At 38.2% G+C, this 20,000-nt stretch overlaps 1 protein-coding gene and 1 non-coding gene across 2 annotated transcripts in view; both read right to left on the bottom strand.

The window, feature by feature from the left end:
- The window catches only part of LOC144966371 (sugar transporter SWEET1-like), a 22,425-nt gene extending 8,438 nt beyond the window's left edge, over positions 1-13,987 (bottom strand). Inside the window, exons 1-4 of the mRNA XM_078902751.1 lie at positions 13,766-13,987; positions 8,509-8,586; positions 3,137-3,260; positions 4-159 (exon numbers count right to left, since the gene is read on the bottom strand). Of these exons, the coding sequence (XP_078758877.1) occupies positions 4-159; positions 3,137-3,260; positions 8,509-8,586; positions 13,766-13,839 (432 nt within the window). The 5' untranslated portion in view covers positions 13,840-13,987. The remainder of the gene's footprint in view (positions 1-3; positions 160-3,136; positions 3,261-8,508; positions 8,587-13,765) is intronic.
- LOC144966802 (U6 spliceosomal RNA) lies at positions 5,778-5,883 on the bottom strand. The gene has a single exon (XR_013644281.1). It is a non-coding gene; the product is annotated as a U6 spliceosomal RNA (small nuclear RNA).
- Positions 13,988-20,000: the final 6,013 nt, after the last annotated feature.

The raw sequence follows: 20,000 nt of genomic DNA, 5'->3' as shown, positions 1-20,000 counted from the left end.
TACAATATCAGTAGATGGCAATATAGAGAGGATGGTGCACCAGATGACCATGTAAATTCCCAACGTTGGAAGCACTTTTTCCTCAGGGAGCACGGCAAGATATTGAAGGTGGGCCCAGTATAGAAACAAGATGGCAGATGCCTTCAAGAAGGCATCAGTCTGTCGACATGGCACAAAAAGAAAATTAAAAAATGAAATACTATTATTATTATTACAATTATTATTATTATTATTATTATTATTATTATTATTATTATTATTATTATTATTATTATTATTATTATTATTATTATGATATGTGACCAAACGTCTCTAAACGGTATTATGTCGGGATTGACCAGATGCTATAAAGCCAAATTAACGTTAAACTGGTCAAAAATATGAAACGTTGGTATTTAGCACTCTATATGATATTCCTTCTCCTGAATAAAGCATAACAAACTCAACTTAAATCTGATATTTCTGGCTACAAATTCCATTTCACATCTTGAATCATCCCGACTTAAACCGTTTGGAGACGAGGGTCATATTATTTTAATTATATATTATTATTTAATTATTATTATTATTATTATTATTATTATTATTATTATTTATTATTATTATTATATTACTATATATTATTATTACTATTATTATTATTATTACTATTATTATTATTATTATTATTATTATTATTATTATTATTATTATTTATGCGGCTATGTGGTCATGTGGTATGATACTCGCTTTTGGATCTGAGGGTCCTGGGGTTCGATACCACAGTCAGCGGCTCATAGTTGAGTCATTTGAAAAGGCTCTTTACTCTCATTCTCTCACCGTATTCAGATGTAAAATGAGTACCTGTTCGTTGAAAGCGTTGTCTCAGTCATAAAAATTGTAATATCGCTATGCTGACGCCATGCCTCGTCCCACTTAATATGTGTTTCTGTTCCCTTGTAAAGCGCTTTGAACACGTTTAGTGGACATTGTTCTATATAAATGCTCAGGTCCTGCCCAGAAAATGATCACGTGAGTAAATTTTAAAATATCCAAATTACGCCAATGGTTACTCTTGATGCTATGCGTTTAGCTTGTAAAAAAAACTCATAACATCCACCACCAAGTCAGTGCGACTATGTGGTCTAGTGGTATGACACTCGCTTTCGGATCGGAAGGTCCTGGGTTCGAGACTCGCGCTCGGCGCATAGTTGTTCCTTGGAAAAGACTCTTTACTCACATTCTCTCACCGTATTCAGGTGTAAAATGAGTACCTGGCCGTTAACAGCGTTGTCTTTGTCCGAAAAACGGTAATATCGCCTTACAGGCGTCATATCCCGTCCTACATGTTAAATGTTGCTGTTGACCAGGGACCCCTTGTAAAGCGCTTTGAGCACATTAAGTGGATATACAGCTCAATTTTAAATTATTTTTTTAAAAGATATAACGTACCTCCACGCAAAAAAAAAAAAAAAACTATGTGTAACCTTAAACGATTACAGTCTGATTGGTACAACTTTGTAAAAACTACTCCAAAAAAAATAGCTGGCTAATAACAATACCAAAGAGCTGAGTGACGTTAATATCGTTCATACTATAGAATTTTGTTGATTTCCTCTCACTAAATGATATCAATTAGACTAAGCGTTCAATGTTACGCACATTGTGTGTGTTGGTACTTTATACATACCTGCCAACCCTTCATATTCCAAAAGTGGAATCAGAAGGTCAGAAAATAGGAATTTGAGACCAAAAAAAATAGGATTTTTAAAATCTAATTCTGTATCAAAAAGACCATCACAATAATTTGTCACCTAACACATAAAGACAAGTCTTCTGGTCAGCTGGCAAAACTACATCAGATGTGTTAGGTAATAGAATGGGGAAGGGGGTGGGGGAGTGCAATTAATTTTCCTTCTTAGCTCCCTTTTGGCAACCATCTTTTTAAAATCACCTTTATACTCCCCTCTCCCCCCCCCCCTTTTTTTTTTTTTTTTAAATTTTCTTCTTACCGTCATCATAATTTTTGGAAATCGGAATTTTAGAGTCAATGGCGGAAGAGCCGGAAGGAAGAGTGAAATAAATAGGAATGATTCCGCCAACAGCGGAAGGGTTGGCAGGTATGCGTTATATCCGGCTGGGGGGTGTTGTGAGAATTTTACCTAAATCCGTAGCATCAATAGATTTGTAATTAAATTCTGATATAGTTACACTGATGAGGCACGTCTTCAAGTTTTCAAATGAAGTCGATGGATCACAAACCAAGATTTCCGTCTGTTCTGAGACCCACCAATTTGAGACAATGAAATATCGGATTATGACTGTTAATAATGTTGAGGAATAATGTAGTAGTAGTAGTAGTAGTAGTAGTAGTAGTAGTAGTAGTAGTAGTAGTAGTAGTAGCAGTGGTAGTAGTAGTAGTAGTAGTAGTAGTAGTAGTAGTAGTAGTAGTAGTAGTAGTAGTAGTAGTAGTAGTAGTAGTAGTAGTAGTAGTAGTAGTAGTAGTGGAAAATACATTCTTGTCTTAGTGTAATATGTTTTGTTTTATATTACTGTAAAGCGCTTAGAGCCTGTGACAACGGGGTAAAGCACTATATAAATGTTATTTATTATTATTATTTTTCTTTAAAGACAGTTTATATACGTTTTCTCTTTTCGAGGGAATGTAAAAATGGGTAGGCTGAAAAATAGTATGTAACATGAATAGATTTTAGACCTGGGACCCCTTGATCCTCATTCCTTAAGCATTAAACTTGAGCATGTATATAGGGCAACCCACTAAACGTGCCCAACGCGCTTTACAAAGGGTCTCTAGCCAACAGCAACACTTAACATGTAGGACGAGACATGACGCCTGTTAGACGATAATATTATATCCCCCCCCAAACAGAGACATCCCTATTAACTGCCATCTACTCATTTTATACCTGAGAACCGTGAGAGACTGTATCCAAGTATACAACAATACACCACACAGAGCGGAACTCGAACCTTCGACCTTCCGGTCCGGGGGCGAGTGTCATACCACAAGACCATATGATTTTTTTCAAGGGTGGTGGTGGGGGGGGGGGGGGGGGCGGTGTTTGTTTTTGTTTTGTTATTGGTTTTTTTTTTTGTTTCTTGTTTTTTCAGAGTACTGCACGACAGTGCCCATTACCTTATTTTGGGACACCAAGCAGTAAACACTTATATAGCCGATCCAGACAAGAAGCGCGAAAGCATTAACAAAAGTCATGGCCGTATTGTGAAGGAGCATTCCGTACTGGACGGTGAGGGTGGATCTGTAAATAAACATAAATTGTGAAATTGTCATATACAAATTATGTAACATATAGGTAGCTAGTGATAATAAGAAGAGAAAATTCAAGGCGTATACCAAATCAAAAGCTCTAAAGCACATAATTCTTCTTGACGCCTGGCTATACAAAGCTTGTCGATGTTGATGTCATTATCGTCTTCGTCGTCGTCATAATCCTCCTCAATCTCTTTTACATAATCATTATTATTATTATTATTATTATTATTATTATTATTAGTAGTAGTAGTAGTAGTAGTAGTAGTAGTAGTAGTAGTAGTAGTAGTAGTAGTAGTAATAGTAGTAGTTTAAGTAGTAGTGGTGGTTGTGATAGCAGCAGTAGTAGTAGTAGTAGTAGTCGTAGTAGTAGTAGTAGTAGTAGTAGTAGTAGTAGTAGTAGTAGTAGTAGTAGTAGTAGTAGTAGTAGTAGTAGTAGTAGTAGTCGTGGCGGTGGTGGTAGTAGTAGTAAAGAAAAAAATATTGAGCTTTTATATAGTGCAATACCCACTAAACGTGCTCGGAGCGTTTTACAAGGGGTCCCTGACACGTAACATAAGACATGACGCCTGTTAGGCAATAATAATTTTTTTTCCGACAGAGACAACGCTGTTTAACGGTCAGGTACTCATTTTACACCTGAGTACGGGGAGAGAAAGTGAGTAAAGAGCCATTTCCAAGGACTCAACTATTCGCCAAGCGAGGCTCGAACCCAGGACCTTCCGATCCGAAAGCGAGTGCCGTACCTCTAGACCACGTAGTAGTAGTAGTAGTAGTAGAAGTAGTAGTAGTAGTAGTAGTAGTAGTAGTAGTAGTAGTAGTAGTAGTAGTAGTAGTAGTAGTAATAATAATAGTAGTAGTAGTAGTAGTAGTAGTAGTAGTAGTTAGTAGTAGTAGTAGTAGTAGTAAGTAGTAGTAGTAGTAGTAGTAGTAGTAGTAGTAGTAGTAGTAGTAGTAGTAGTAGAGTAGTAGTAAGTAGTAGTAGTATAGTAGTAGTAGTAGTAGTAGTAGTAGTAGTAGTAGTAGTAGTTTTAGTAGTAGTAGTATAGTAGTAGTATAGTAGTAGTAGTAGTAGTAGTAGTGGTAGCAGTAGTAGTAGTGGTAGTAATAGTAGTATAGTAGTAGTAGTAGTGGTAGCAGTAGTAGTAGTAGTGGTAGAAATAGTAGTATAGTAGTAGTAGTAGAGGTAGTAGTAGTAGTAGTAGTAGTAGTAGTAGTAGTATAGTAGTAGTAGTAGTAGTAGTAGTAGTAGTAGTAGTAGTAGTAGTAGTAGTAGTAGTTAGTAGTAGTAGTAGTAGTAGTAGTAGTAGTAGTAGTAGTAGTAGTAGTAGTAGTAGTAGTAGTAGTAAATAGTAGTAGTAGTAGTAGTAGTAGTAGTAGTAGTAGTAGTAGTAGTAGTAGTAGTAGTAGTAGTAGTAGTAGTAGTAGTAGTAGAGTAGTAGTAGTAGTAGAGAGTAGTAGTAGTAGTAGTAGTAGTAGTATATAGTAGTAGTAATAATAATAGTTTGTAGTAGTAGTAGTACTAGTAGTAGTAGTAGTAGTAGTAGTAGTAGTAGTAGTAGTAGTAGTAGTAGTAGTAGTAGTAGTAGTAGTAGTATAATTATTATTGTCATCTTCATCATCATTATCATCCTCCTCAACATTATTAACATCAAAATTGTCATAGTTCTTGTTATAAAATTGTTTTCCTCTTGATACTATAGAATGTATGTCTTATATCATATTAATTGCTACTACCACTCGTACGATTATTCATGTCTTATTTTCTTTGGCGACGTTAACTAAACGATAATATATCTCAGTTGGTATAAATGGCAAATGACTCTTATCAAATAAATAGACTTGAAACTTGAAACGTGTAAAAGGAATCGTGTTAACGTTTATCAGTAAGGCTAGATTACAACCGAATTAACATTCCTCCTGTTAATAAAAAAAAAGTCATAGAGATGATAATTTATACAATTATAGTAAGCGCTCGCTAGACTTTATCTTCAATTTTTAAAAAAGGAAGAGTACTTAGGGCTTGTATAGCCAGAGTTTCACATGGTGTCTTTAGCAATAAAGAGATTGCAGCAATTGGATAGGACGCTTTCCTATCTCAAAATACTCTCCGCCAAATATAATAGACCCAGCGACCCTATCACTGCTAATGTTGAAGCGGGATCGATACTGGTCTCTTTGCTTAGGAGACGAGTGTTCCACCAGCTGAGTTATTGGACGTGCTTTTTACACATTAACGTACCCTCTCCCTCCTCTATTGTATGAATGCATTTAATACCTAATTCAATCCCTTGATTGTTGACAAAATAATAAATAAATGAATAAAATAAAATAAAATAAAATTCCTTTTATTCATCCCATAGGGGAAATTTGTCTCTAGGGAAAACTGGAATAACCCAGGCGTCAGCCGCAGTTCAGCGCCGAAGATTGAGCTAGGGCGAGGTGATCGAACTCAGTACCTTTCAGGTACGAAGCAAAGACCGTACCGCTGAGTTTCGCTGCCCTCTAAAATATGGAACGCTTCACGAATTTGTGTGTCATCCTTAAGCAGGGGCCATGCTAATCTTCCCTGTATCGTTCCAATTATAGTATATGTACTGCGTTAATAGTACAAAGGTTGTGTGTGTTGGACCCGTGATCTCAAGTAGTCGGGAAATGAGGGCTCTAATAATGACAAGGAGTTAGAAACGATCTTTTTTGGGGATCGTGGATATCTCATACGGTAGAGTCACGCTCTCCCCGGCCAGGCGGAGTTGTCGTATCAGTAAGGTCGCGGGTTCAAACCCCCATCACCGCTGCGAAATTTTTATTCTCTATTGTCTTCTGGCACTTTCCTACTCACTTCATCTCGTGTTGTTAAAGACAAAGACGGAAACACACGGGACTGTCATCAAAGCGATGTGGCTTGATGTGATTTGTGATTTGCGATCATTCGTATAAACTATCAAGCATTGAGAAATAAATAAATTGAGCTTTATATTGAGCTTTATATAGCGCAATATCCACTAAATGTGCTCAAAGCGCTTTACAAGGGGTTCCTGGTCAACAGCAACATTTAACATGGAGGACGGGGCGTGACGCCTGTTAAACGATATTACAATTTTTCGGACAAAAACAACGCTGTTAACAAGTACGGTGAGTACGGTGAGAGAATGTGAGTAAAGAGCCTATTCCAAGGACTCAACTATGCGCCGATCGCGAGGCTCGAACCCAGGACTGCCGATCCGAAAGCGAGTGTCATACCACTGGACCACATAGCCGAGAAATGTTTACAAGTTGTCCATGTATTCTGTGTTGGACACAACTAAGAGACAGAATCGATGACAATCGCAGTCCCGTTAAAAAAAAATTATTGGCTTCAACGAAACATGCAGCCGACAATGGGTTGGGTTTCTGGTCTAATTATTATAGATAGTATGCTCTTGGCTAAGAAGTTCACAACATTGCCATCCGGAAGTAAAACTGGCCAACACACAAAACTGTGTGTAATCTTGAAGGTTTATAGTCTGGTGAATACAGTTTAATGAGAAGTACTCATAAACGCGGATGGCAAAAAACAATAACAAAGACCCGAGTGACGTCATCTTCGAACTATCCATAGGTACACAATAGACAGTGCTGAGGTCAGTGTGGTGACTCATCTTCCTGGAATTCAAGGATTGAGTAACGACCTGGAGTCAATGCTGGCTTCGAGAATGCCAGAGATACTCTAATTAGCAAGATATCTCGCCCAGTGCTCTTTCTACCCACCACTTCCCCAATGTCTCTATTGATATCTGTATCTTCTCTCTCTCTCTCTCTCTCTCTCTCTCTCTCTCTCTCTCTCTCTCCCTCTCTCTCTCTCTCTATCTATCTATCTATCTATCCATCTATCTATCTATCTCTTTCTCTCTTCTTTCTTCTTTCTATCTTTTCCCGTCTTACCTATTTAATCTTTCCCTTTGTTCTCTCTCTTCTCTACTTATCTATCTCTTTGTTTTTTGTCTCCCTCTTATTGATATCTTTCTTGTTTCTCCCTTCCCTCTCTCTTCTTCTGTCTATCTCTCTTCCTTCTTGTTCTTCTTCGTGTTCTTCTTCTTCTTCTTCTTCTTCTTCTTCTTCTTCTTCTTCTTCTTCTTCTTCTTCTTCTTCTTCTTCTTCTTCTTCTTCCGCTTCCTCCTCCTCCTCCTCCTCCTCCTCCTCCTCCTCCTCCTCCTCCTCCTCCTCCTCCTCCTCCTCTCCTTCTTCTTCTTCTTCTTCTTCTTCTTCTTCTTCTTCTTCTTCCTCTCTTCTTCTTCTTCTTCTTCTTCTTCTTCTTCTTCTTCTTCTTCTTCTTCTTCTTCTTCTTCTCTCTCTCTCTCTGTATATGTATATGTATCTCCGCCCCTCTTCTCTCTCTCTCTCTCTCTCTCTCTCTCTATCTATCTCTCTATCCCTCTCTCTCTCCCTCTCTCTCAAACTATCTCTCTCTTTCTCTTCCTCTCTCCCTCTCCCCCTCTCTCTCCCTCTCTCTCTCTCTCTCTCTCTCTCTCTCTCTGTCACACACACACACACACACAAACACACACACGCGCGCATACACAACACACACAGGTTTGAGAGTTTTTGCCAAGATTAGGGTAATTGAAATCGATCGATATTTGAAGGACGAGTTTTCTGGCCAATTTTTAAAACACGTTTCTCACTAGGGTACAGCAGAACTGGTTAAACAGACAATTCCATCTTTACGTCCATCATCGAAAATAATTGAACAAAATATAGCGTCGAATAGCTTTCCATTTGTGAAGTCACAAAACGGTCTTAATTTCTATTGGAAGTCGTATAATAATAAGGGACTTACCGTGGGGACTTACTAAACAGACAGGTCATTACAACACTGTTGTAAAATTAAACTGGCGGTCACTCTACCACTGAATGCTGTTGACCTAGGATATTCCTTTTCCCACTTGCAGGGCTCTCCTTACTTCAATGTCAGTATTAGACAAGGTACTCACTTTACGTTATTTACATAGTGTCAACAATTGGTCTTTGTGAAATTTACATGTATTCAATAGAGTCATAGACATCTGTTAAGTGATTATGTACATAATCTCTTCATTCAGCCGGACTTTAAGAGGATAGAAACAATTGCTTGCTCTCTTTAAATAAGACATGTGCCAATCATAAGTACTTTCCACCCTCCTACATAGACGTGATATAATCTATTCATTAAATCGGTGACATAATACATAGCAACAAAAAATTCATAATTAACTCACACAAAAGCGAAGACCAGGAAAAGTGCGAAAGGAACGTTTTCGGTTCTCTTTGTTTGGTACATTTTCACACATGCTGGTCTGAAAAAGAATAGATAAAAAGGATGATAGTAAAACATTTAATTATGTGGTCAATTTGCTCATCATCATCGCAGTCAATGCAAATGTGTATGGTTGTGTGTGTGTGTGTGTGTGTGTGTGTGTGAGAGAGAGAGAGAGAGAGAGAGAGAGAGAGAGAGAGAGAGAGAGAATGTGTGTGCGTGTTTAAGGTGTTAGCTTGCGATATTTGCATGATAATATTACATTATACTCGTTCTGATAAATTATGCTCATCATAGCATCTTACCAAACCCAATAGCACAATAAGCATGTTGTGGTTTGAATTTTGTAGACATAAGGGTCATTCTAGTATTGTCATCATCGATTCGCAGTTGTCGTCGATATCATTGTCATCATCATCATCATCATCATCATCATCATCATCATCATCATCATCATCATCATCATCATCATCATCATAATCATCATCATCATCATCATCATTACCATAGACTGTTTCGTGAACAAAAATATGCTACTCTTTTGGCACTCCTGGACGTTTGTAAAAGTCAAGTGAGACCGGCGTTGTTAGTTACCAAACGACTGAAAACACGCGGGCGACTTCTTTTTCATTCATATTTTGTAGGACTCGGGGTTGACCCCCGGGTGAGACAGACTGCACACTACACATCCATACTGCCGTACGCTGGAAAAACCCATATTTTAAAATATGGCCAGAAAACTCGTCCTTCAAATACCGATCGATTTAAATGACCCACATCTTGGCAAAAAGTTCTCAAACCTGGGACTTCGCGAAGTCCCAGGTTTGATAACTTTTTGCCGAGATGAGGGTCATTTAAATCGATCGATTTTTGAAGGACGAGTTTTCTGGCCAAATTTTAAAATATGGGTTCCAGAGTACGCAGCATACTGTTTCAATTACGAGTGGGAAACACCAATCAATGTAAAAGTGATAATTTAGAGATGAATTAAAATACGTAATTGACCATAAATTGAAAATAAGAAGATTATAAATTTGATTGATGTTCAGCTAATATTTAATTTCCTTGTGTCGTCAACACCCAAGAATTCATTTCATCATCCAATCATAATAATTTGAACTGTAAAAAGACTGCAGTTATCATAATTAAACTGTCATTATTGATCATAGATAATCTATAAATCACTCCACGACTGATGCGGTAATGTTGAGCCTTTGGGATTGTTATTCTAGCGCAATATCCACTAAACGTGCTCTAAGCGATTTACAAAGGGTTCTTGACCAACAGCAACACGTAACGTGTAGAACGAGACATGACATGGGTAAGGCGATATTACATTTCTTTTTTTCTGACAGCGACAACGCTGTTAACATATTGGGGGCGTTACCGCTGTTTAATCTTTATCAAAAAAGAAAAGGCTTTAATATAGTGCAAAATTCACTCGAGTGCTCAGAGCACCTTACCGGGGGTTCCTAGCAAATAACAACATTTAACATGCAAGACAGGACATTGCGCCTGTGAGTTGCTTTTATAATTTTTATATTCTGCAGAGACAACGCTGTAAGCGGTTTTGTACTCATTTTTCTCCTGAGAGAATGTGAGTAAAGAATCTTTTCTAAGGACTCAGCTTTGCGGGACTCGAACCAGGGACCAAGGACGAGTGTTATACCACAAGACTACAAAGCCCCACAAAAGGCAGGAAATATAAAGCTTGACATGACCGGATCAGATTTACGACACACATTTATGGTGTACTTATTATTACAGCCCTGTTTATTTATTTATTTATTTATTTATTTATTTATTATTTTTTATTTATCTATCTATCTATTTATTTCTTATTTTTTATTTATTTATTCATTTATCCATTATTTATATATTCATATATTGTCTATCATTTTCATTGTGACGTTAGCATGCATTAGAGATCAATAAATTCACGATCATGAGTAATCAATCGTGTTTAATGACCAGCGCATTAAAGGTGACGACGGAAGTACTTAAGTAGAGAGAGAGAGAGAGAGAGAGAGAGAGAGAGAGAGAGAGAGAGAGAGAGAGAGAGAGAGAGGGAGGGAGGGGGGGGGGAGGGAGGGAAGAGGCGAGTAAAACCAAAACCCCGCCACATTCACCAATGCTCATAGGTCAAGTCGAAATATCATATCAAGTAAAGGGTGATTTCCGCAAACTGACTTTTTAATACCCTTTGTATTCAAATTTAATCATAAATAAACCGGGAATTGATTATTTCTTTATCAAGGATAATTTTGAATCTGTCCACAAAGAAGCATTTTTCGTTTCGTTCTAGATGCTGTTCCAAAGTCTTACAGTTCTGTTAATAACATTTTCCCCTTATGCTAGTTTTGTATCCGTCAATAAATATTTTAAACCGGTAATTTTTGTACTGGAAAATGAAAAAAAAAAAAATCAGGGGTATCCAAGTCAACCTCATGATGGACCAATTTATACAATGGGAGCGATCTATATTCATGTTTTCGTCCAACCAAGTCATCAATCACATGGTTTGTTGCTGTCCAACGATTGGATATTTCTTCAGAAATGTAAACACGCTGCTTTGTTTATGAAAGTTGTAAGCATACCCATGTGTCAAGAGGAACAAAATGACCAATCGTGATGTTAGATATTTCAAAAACTGTGAACACTTTTCACTATGTGAGTCACTTTGAGCACATATTCCAATGTGACCAATGACCTCGAGCACATGGAAATGTGATATAGATCGTGCCCATTGAATGAGGTCTGCCGAATTCTCCTATGTAATGGAAAATCGGTGCAGACGTTAGCAGAAATATTCTTAGTTGACATTTTCAATTCAGATCAATATTTTTTCGTTCATTTTTCTTAATTTTAAATACTTCCTTGTTTTATGAATGGTTATGAGTGAGAAGGGGTGTAATATTACGATTAAATCATATTTATCGGGTTCTATATAGCTACACTCGTTTTAATTTATTTTCACTCGAAAAGCTTGTTAAAATCTTAAATTGAAACCTGTGTTTATACCGCCCCCCCCCCCTCCCTCCCCAATCCCCATCAACCCAAAAAACGAACTTTATAACCCATTAAACGTGTAATTTTGTAATTGTTGTAATGGAGAACACTTTGTGCTGGTTTGAGAGTTTTTGAAAAACATCGAGACCATAACAATTGGATCATGAGATTATTTTATTAATAAATAAATAGAAACAGACAGGACGAGGGAAGGGAAATAAAGGCACCATATAAAGATAGTATGTGCTTGGCTAAGAAGCTCATAACATTGCCATCCGGAAGTATAACGGACCAACACACAAAACTGTGTGTAACCATGAACGTTTATAGTCTGGTTAATACGGCTTAGTGAGAATTACTCATGAACGCGGATGGCAAAAAAACAATAACAAAGACCTGAGTGACGTCAACTTCGAAATATCTATTGGACATTGCGATGAGAACGTCTCTTTAAGGTGAGACCTTGTTTTGTGTGTTGGTACGATTGATCTGGTGGGCAGAGTTGGTGAGTAATTTTCTTAAACGCCTATTATCAATACGCCAGTAAGTCAGGAACGGATAAGACTGGTGAATCTATAACATAATGAATGAAGATGGCGTCGCCCAAATCTGTTTTTTAAATCATCAGGGTGGCAATATTTTCTTACTAAATTAAATGAGAACGATCTAAAGTCAGCTTTTCGGACAACCAAGTCATCGATCACATGATTTGTTGCTGTCCAACGATTGGATATTTCTTAATAAAGGAAAACAATTTGCTTTGTTTATGAAAGTTGTAAACATACCCATGGGTCAAGCCGAACAAAATGCCTATTGTGATGTTGGCTATTTCGAAAACGGAATACTTTTTTTCTGTAGACGTCTAGGTCGTTTTGAGCACATTTTGCAATGTGACCAATGATTCAAGCACATGGAAAAATAATATTATAGATAGTATGCAGATGACGTCACTCAGGCCTTTGTTATTGTTTTTGCCATCCGCGTTTGTGAGTTGTTCTCACTAAACTGTATTAACCAGACTAAAAAAGTTCATGGTTACACAGAGTTTGTGTGTTGGTCCGTTATACTTCCGGGTGGCAATGTTGTGAACTCCTTGGCCAAGCGCATTCTATCTATAGGTCTCCCCATTCTCCTTTTTTAAAAAACGTTAAATAATACACATTGTTTTGTGTTTTGGTCTACGATTGTTTTGCGTGCAGAACTGGTGAGCAATTAAAATCAATCAACCGCATAGCATCAATAGAATGAATTATGAAGTTGTTTTTAAACAGGCAAAGGGGTGATCGGTTATACTAAATTCTCTGTAATAGACCATAAATTAAATATTGAAGGTTAGGGATGCTATACGTTTAAGTAAAATACTCACAACACACAAACCGTACCAACACACATAATTATGTGCATCCTTTAACGTGTATAGTCTGATTGATACAGGGAACGACGTTGACGTCACGCAGCTCTTTTTGTTTTTAGACAGCCATTTTTTTTTTTTTTGTTATTTGGTAACGTATAACACTCTCTTTCGGATCGGAAGGCCCTGAGTTCGAGCCTCGCTCGGCGCATAGCTGAGTCCTTGGAAAAGGCTCTTTACTCACATTCTCTCACCGTACTCAGGTGTAAAATGAGTACCTGGCCGTTAACAGCGTCGTCTCTGTCCGGAAAAAAATTGTAATATCGCCTGACAGGCGTCATGTCTCGTTCTACATGTTACGTGTTGTTGTTGGTCAGGGACCCTTTGTAAAGCGCTTTGAGTATATTCAGTGGATATTGCGCTACATAAAAGTTCATTTTAAAAAATTATACTCACTAAATTATATCAGTCAGACTATAAACGTTCAAGATTCATAAAGATCTGTGTGTGGCTGACGGATGTTGTGAATATTTTTATTAAGCGCATAACATCAATACAATTTAGTGAGAACTAATCAACCAACTGGCTGTGTAAAAACAATAACAAAAGAACTGAGTGATTTAATGATGAAATCATCACAAAATATATTGGCAATGACAGAAAAAATGTGAACAGATACTTTAATGTTTTGATTGCTTCTGTTACGAAAAAAATGTTTATACAATTTATATCAAAGACAAACCGGAATTGGTTGCATTACATAATATATATATATATATATATATATATATATATATATATATATATATATAATATATATATATATATATTGATATATATGTATAATGTAAATACTTACAGTCCCGAAACTGTAACAAGAATCGTCACAACCACAGTAAACCATTCCAAGGCAACAAACCACATTGGCTCCATGTTGTCAACAAGTTTATTGTGACTTGGGTTGTATCATTGTATCCTACCTTGCCTTCACTAGTGTCGCACTGTGTGCCCTACTTTTCGAAATTATCCCACTGTGCTACAAATCTATAACTGTAACTAGGAAATGACTGATCGATATCAAACTGAAATCAATACTTTCTCGTTGTGTTTTGTCTCAAACTAACGTTATCTTTGTCGGTAGAAGAATAACATGTAAGTAACCTGCACACAACTGTAAAAGGAAGTTGGAAATTAAGCTATCCTCCTGAGCCAAAAGTCCGTGTTGTTTTCATTATGTACTTGGCAGATACAGTACGTTTGTTATCGGGCCAGTGACCTGAATTGCCTTCTAACAGCACGGTAACACCTGAGCGATAAAGGGAGGTGTTTTTATAGCTATCGCGTTTGAGCCGGTCTTTCGACCTGACTGTGCCAGTCATGCGTAGCGAAGTGGTTGGCAAACATTCCTTTGTATCTATCGGTACAATTCAACTACAAAGATAAGTCATGTTTTATTCTGAGAAAGGTCTAAGGTTTAAGAAAAAACAAAACAAAACAATATAATAGAAGAAAATAAATGGCCAACTATTGAAGAGAGTAGGCAAGATTCTATCACCGGCGCATAACAATAGGAAGACATTGCTGATGCTGCTGATTACAGTTGATGGTGAATTAATTGTGATTAAGCAATGTGTGCAATGCCACTAGTTATCTCTCTCTCTCTCTCTCTCTCTCTCTCTCTCTCTCTCTATCTCTCTCTCTCTCTCTCTCTCTCTCTCTGTGTGTGTGTGTGTGTGTGTGTGTGCACGCGCGCGCGCATGAGTATGTATATGTGTGAGAGTATTTTCAGAGAATAACAAAAGGAATAAAGAGATACCTTACCTGTTTGTATGTTTTTATTCCTGTAGGCATCATATTATATCGTATCGTATTGTTTAAGAGCTTCAAAATCCTTTAAATGCTCTGTAACAACAAGATATGAAGTGAGTAGAAAAGTGCCAGAAGACAATAGAGAATAAAAAAATTTTTCGCGGCGGTGGTGGGGTTTGAACCTGCGACCTTATTGGTACGACAACTCCGCCTGGCAGGTGAGAGCGTGGCTCTACCGTGTGAGCTATCCACGAACACAAAAATATTCGTTTCAAACCCAAAGTCATTTCTAGATCCCTCTCTCACCCACTTCTAGAGATCGCCGATTCGTTCACCACCATCGCGAAGTAATTTTGACCAGCAGTTAAGCTTAATAGCCAATATTCTCATCACAAACATATAACATAGAAACGATTGAGACATTACTGAGTTTGCGCGACAGGGCGCCAACGGGTCCCGTTAGAGATAGACGACGATTGGGATTGTTTGGAAGCTTTAACCCTTTGCGCACTAGTCATTGTGACATCCGAAATGCTATTGCCTTATACATCTACGCCAGAATAGAAATAGAGGGTGGAGCCTACCATGATATAACATTTTATGGATCCCTAATTTCATCATATCAGTTCTGTCCACTGACAGGTGGGTGAATCTCGGTTTCAAGAACTTATGTCCTTATATGAAATCCTGAGTTTTTGACCAATCAACGGATTGCTCTTTTGATAGCTCGCTTGTCAACATGAGTCAGCTCAGCCCTTGATTTATGTAAAGGCATCACAGGCGGTATATGTTGTGTAACTTCAAAGACCACGGTTGACCGAAAGCGATGAATGGAAGCCCTACTGTGGCGTGGAGAACGAGGTCTTGTATGTATAGTTACGTCATATCTCAACGCTCGTGAATTCTTAGTACGGCTGGACTCACAATCAAAACTCGAAATCTGTGTTTTAAACTCTTGAATCAATCGAGTTACATCAGTGCGTTCGTCTCATTGAGAAATGAAAAACGATATATAAATCAAGAACATCGACCGGAAAATAAGGAAATTATCATAAAATTATAAAATTTGAGAAAGCTATTTTCAAAATCAAATATATTACAAAAAAGGTTATTTCTAGACCGATTTTTTTGAGACAAAGACAATTTTTCTCCACTTTTCAAGCTGATTCCAACAATGAGGTTTTCAAATTTATCGCGATAAGATTATTTGTCATTATTTTTTTAAATACCCAATTGACTGCTCAGGAAATGAATACGTAATCCTTGGCGGCTAGCGAGTAGGTGTTAAATTTTGCTTACCCTTTCCCACGCAGACGCACACACACACACACACACACACACACACACACAGACTGAACACACAATGTATGTCTTTCACTTCTGGCCAAAGTTGCCTTATTACAACTTAGACTCGAATGATAACAGCGAGTAGGGTGTCAGATTAAACTTCAGTTTTAAAGCTCAAATTCAATTCACACCGTAATAAATCATAATAATGATCATTCTTGATATATTAGAGCATTAAAATATTTAATTCACATTACTATAAATATATTTTAAATATATGTATTTTGTAATTATTTTAGCGACGATACGAACCCCTTTTAATCGTCGAGCCGAACGATAGGATGCTAGACGACGATAAGTCAGTGTGTGTGTGTGTGTGTGTGTGTGTGTGTGTGTGTGTGTGTGTGTGTGTGTTTGTATGTGCGTCTACGTGGGAAAGGGTAAGCAAAATTTAACACCTACTCGCTAGCCGCCAAGGATTACGTATTCATTTCCTGAGCAGTCAATTGGGTATTTAAAAAAATAATGACAAGTAATCTTATCGCGATAAATTTGAAAACCTCATTGTTGGAATCAGCTTGAAAAGTGGAGAAAAATTGTCTTTGTCTCATAAAAATCGGTCTAGAAATAACCTTTTTTGTAATAGATTTGATTTTGAAAACAGCTTTCTCAAATTTTATAATTTAATGATAATTTCCTTATTTTCCGGTCGATGTTCTTGATTTATATATCGTTTTTCATTTCTCAATGAGACGAACGCACTGATGTAACTCGATTGATTCAAGAGTTTAAAACACATATTTCGTGTTTTGATTGTGAGTCCAGCCGTACTAAGAATTCACGAGCGTTGAGATATGACGTAACTATACATATAAGACCTCGTTCTCCACGCCACAGTAGGGCTTCCATTCATCGCTTTCGGTCAATCGTGGTCTTTGAAGTTACACAACATATACCGCCTGTGATGCCTGTACATAAATCATTTTGACAAGCGAGCTATCCAAAGAACAATCGTTGATTGGTCAAAAACTCAGAATTTCATATAAGGACACACGTTTCTGGAAAGCGATATCCACCCACCTGTCAGTGGACAGAACTGATATGATGAAATTAGGGCTCCATAAAATGTTATATCATGGTAGGCTCCACCCTCTATTTCTATTCTGGCGTAGATGTAGAAGGCGATAGCATTTCGGATGTCATAATGACTAGTGGGCAAAGGGTTAAAGCTTCCAAACAATCCCAATCGTCGTCTATCTCTAATCGGCCCCGTTAGCGCCCTGATGCGCAATCTGTCTATTGAGTATGCTCCGGTGTATGGGGTGAATTTTTAATTCAGAAAAGTGAGTGGAGCAGGCACTTATGTTGGTAACAACAAGATATGAAGTGAGTAGAAAAGTGCCAGAAGACAATAGAGAATAAAAAATTTTTTCGCGGCGGTGGTGGGGTTTGAACCTGCGACCTTATTGGTACGACAACTCCGCCTGGCAGGTGAGAGCGTGGCTCTACCGTGTGAGCTATCCACGAACACAAAAATATTCGTTTCAAACCCAAAGTCATTTCTAGATCCCTCTCTCACCCACTTCTAGAGATCGCCGATTCGTTCACCACCATCGCGAAGTAATTTTGACCAGCAGTTAAGCTTAATAGCCAATATTCTCATCACAAACATATAACATAGAAACGATTGAGACATTGAGTATGCTCCGGTGTATGGGGTGAATTTTTAATTCAGAAAAGTGAGTGGAGCAGGCACTTATGTTGGTAACAACAAGATATGAAGTGAGTAGAAAAGTGTCAGAAGACAATAGAGAATAAAAAAATTTTTCGCGGCGGTGGTGGGGTTTGAACCTGCGACCTTATTGGTACGACAACTCCGCCTGGCAGGTGAGAGCGTGGCTCTACCGTGTGAGCTATCCACGAACACAAAAATATTCGTTTCAAACCCAAAGTCATTTCTAGATCCCTCTCTCACCCACTTCTAGAGATCGCCGATTCGTTCACCACCATCGCGAAGTAATTTTGACCAGCAGTTAAGCTTAATAGCCAATATTCTCATCACAAACATATAACATAGAAACGATTGAGACATTGAGTATGCTCCGGTGTATGGGGTGAATTTTTAATTCAGAAAAGTGAGTGGAGCAGGCACTTATGTTGGTAACAACAAGATATGAAGTGAGTAGAAAAGTGCCAGAAGACAATAGAGAATAAAAAATTTTTTCGCGGCGGTGGTGGGGTTTGAACCTGCGACCTTATTGGTACGACAACTCCGCCTGGCAGGTGAGAGCGTGGCTCTACCGTGTGAGCTATCCACGAACACAAAAATATTCGTTTCAAACCCAAAGTCATTTCTAGATCCCTCTCTCACCCACTTCTAGAGATCGCCGATTCGTTCACCACCATCGCGAAGTAATTTTGACCAGCAGTTAAACTTAATAGCCAATATTCTCATCACAAACATATAACATAGAAACGATTGAGACATTGAGTATGCTCCGGTGTATGGGGTGAATTTTTAATTCAGAAAAGTGAGTGGAGCAGGCACTTATGTTGGTAACAACAAGATATGAAGTGAGTAGAAAAGTGCCAGAAGACAATAGAGAATAAAAAAATTTTTCGCGGCGGTGGTGGGGTTTGAACCTGCGACCTTATTGGTACGACAACTCCGCCTGGCAGGTGAGAGCGTGGCTCTACCGTGTGAGCTATCCACGAACACAAAAATATTCGTTTCAAACCCAAAGTCATTTCTAGATCCCTCTCTCACCCACTTCTAGAGATCGCCGATTCGTTCACCACCATCGCGAAGTAATTTTGACCAGCAGTTAAGCTTAATAGCCAATATTCTCATCACAAACATATAACATAGAAACGATTGAGACATTGAGTATGCTCCGGTGTATGGGTGAATTTTTAATTCAGAAAAGTGAGTGGAGCAGGCACTTATGTTGGTAACAACAAGATATGAAGTGAGTAGAAAAGTGCCAGAAGACAATAGAGAATAAAAATTTTTTTCGCGGCGGTGGTGGGGTTTGAACCTGCGACCTTATTGGTACGACAACTCCGCCTGGCAGGTGAGAGCGTGGCTCTACCGTGGGTGAGAGAAGGATCTAGAAATGACTTTGGGTTTGAAACGAATATTTTTGTGTTCGTGGATAGCTCACACGGTAGAGCCACGCTCTCACCTGCCAGGCGGAGTTGTCGTACCAATAAGGTCGCAGGTTCAAACCCCACCACCGCCGCGAAAAAAATTTTTATTCTCTATTGTCTTCTGGCACTTTTCTACTCACTTCATATCTTGTTGTTACCAACATAAGTGCCTGCTCCACTCACTTTTCTGAATTAAAAATTCACCCCATACACCGGAGCATACTCATTGTCTCAATCGTTTCTATGTTATATGTTTGTGATGAGAATATTGGCTATTAAGCTTAACTGCTGGTCAAAATTACTTCGCGATGGTGGTGAACGAATCGGCGATCTCTAGAAGTGGGTGAGAGAGGGATCTAGAAATGACTTTGGGTTTGAAACGAATATTTTTGTGTTCGTGGATAGCTCACACGGTAGAGCCACGCTCTCACCTGCCAGGCGGAGTTGTCGTACCAATAAGGTCGCAGGTTCAAACCCCACCACCGCCGCGAAAAATTTTTTTATTCTCTATTGTCTTCTGGCACTTTTCTACTCACTTCATATCTTGTTGTTACCAACATAAGTGCCTGCTCCACTCACTTTTCTGAATTAAAAATTCACCCCATACACCGGAGCATACTCAATGTCTCAATCGTTTCTATGTTATATGTTTGTGATGAGAATATTGGCTATTAAGCTTAACTGCTGGTCAAAATTACTTCGCGATGGTGGTGAACGAATCGGCGATCTCTAGAAGTGGGTGAGAGAGGGATCTAGAAATGACTTTGGGTTTGAAACGAATATTTTTGTGTTCGTGGATAGCTCACACGGTAGAGCCACGCTCTCACCTGCCAGGCGGAGTTGTCGTA

The sequence above is a fragment of the Berghia stephanieae genome, chromosome 2 (genome assembly GCF_034508935.2).
Source record: "Berghia stephanieae isolate SIO BIC M18660-M18661 chromosome 2, UCSD_Bste_1.3, whole genome shotgun sequence".
NCBI lineage: Eukaryota > Metazoa > Mollusca > Gastropoda > Nudibranchia > Aeolidiidae > Berghia > Berghia stephanieae.
Note: the sequence above shows the minus strand (reverse complement) of the source record. Positions and strands in the feature narration are given on the sequence as shown.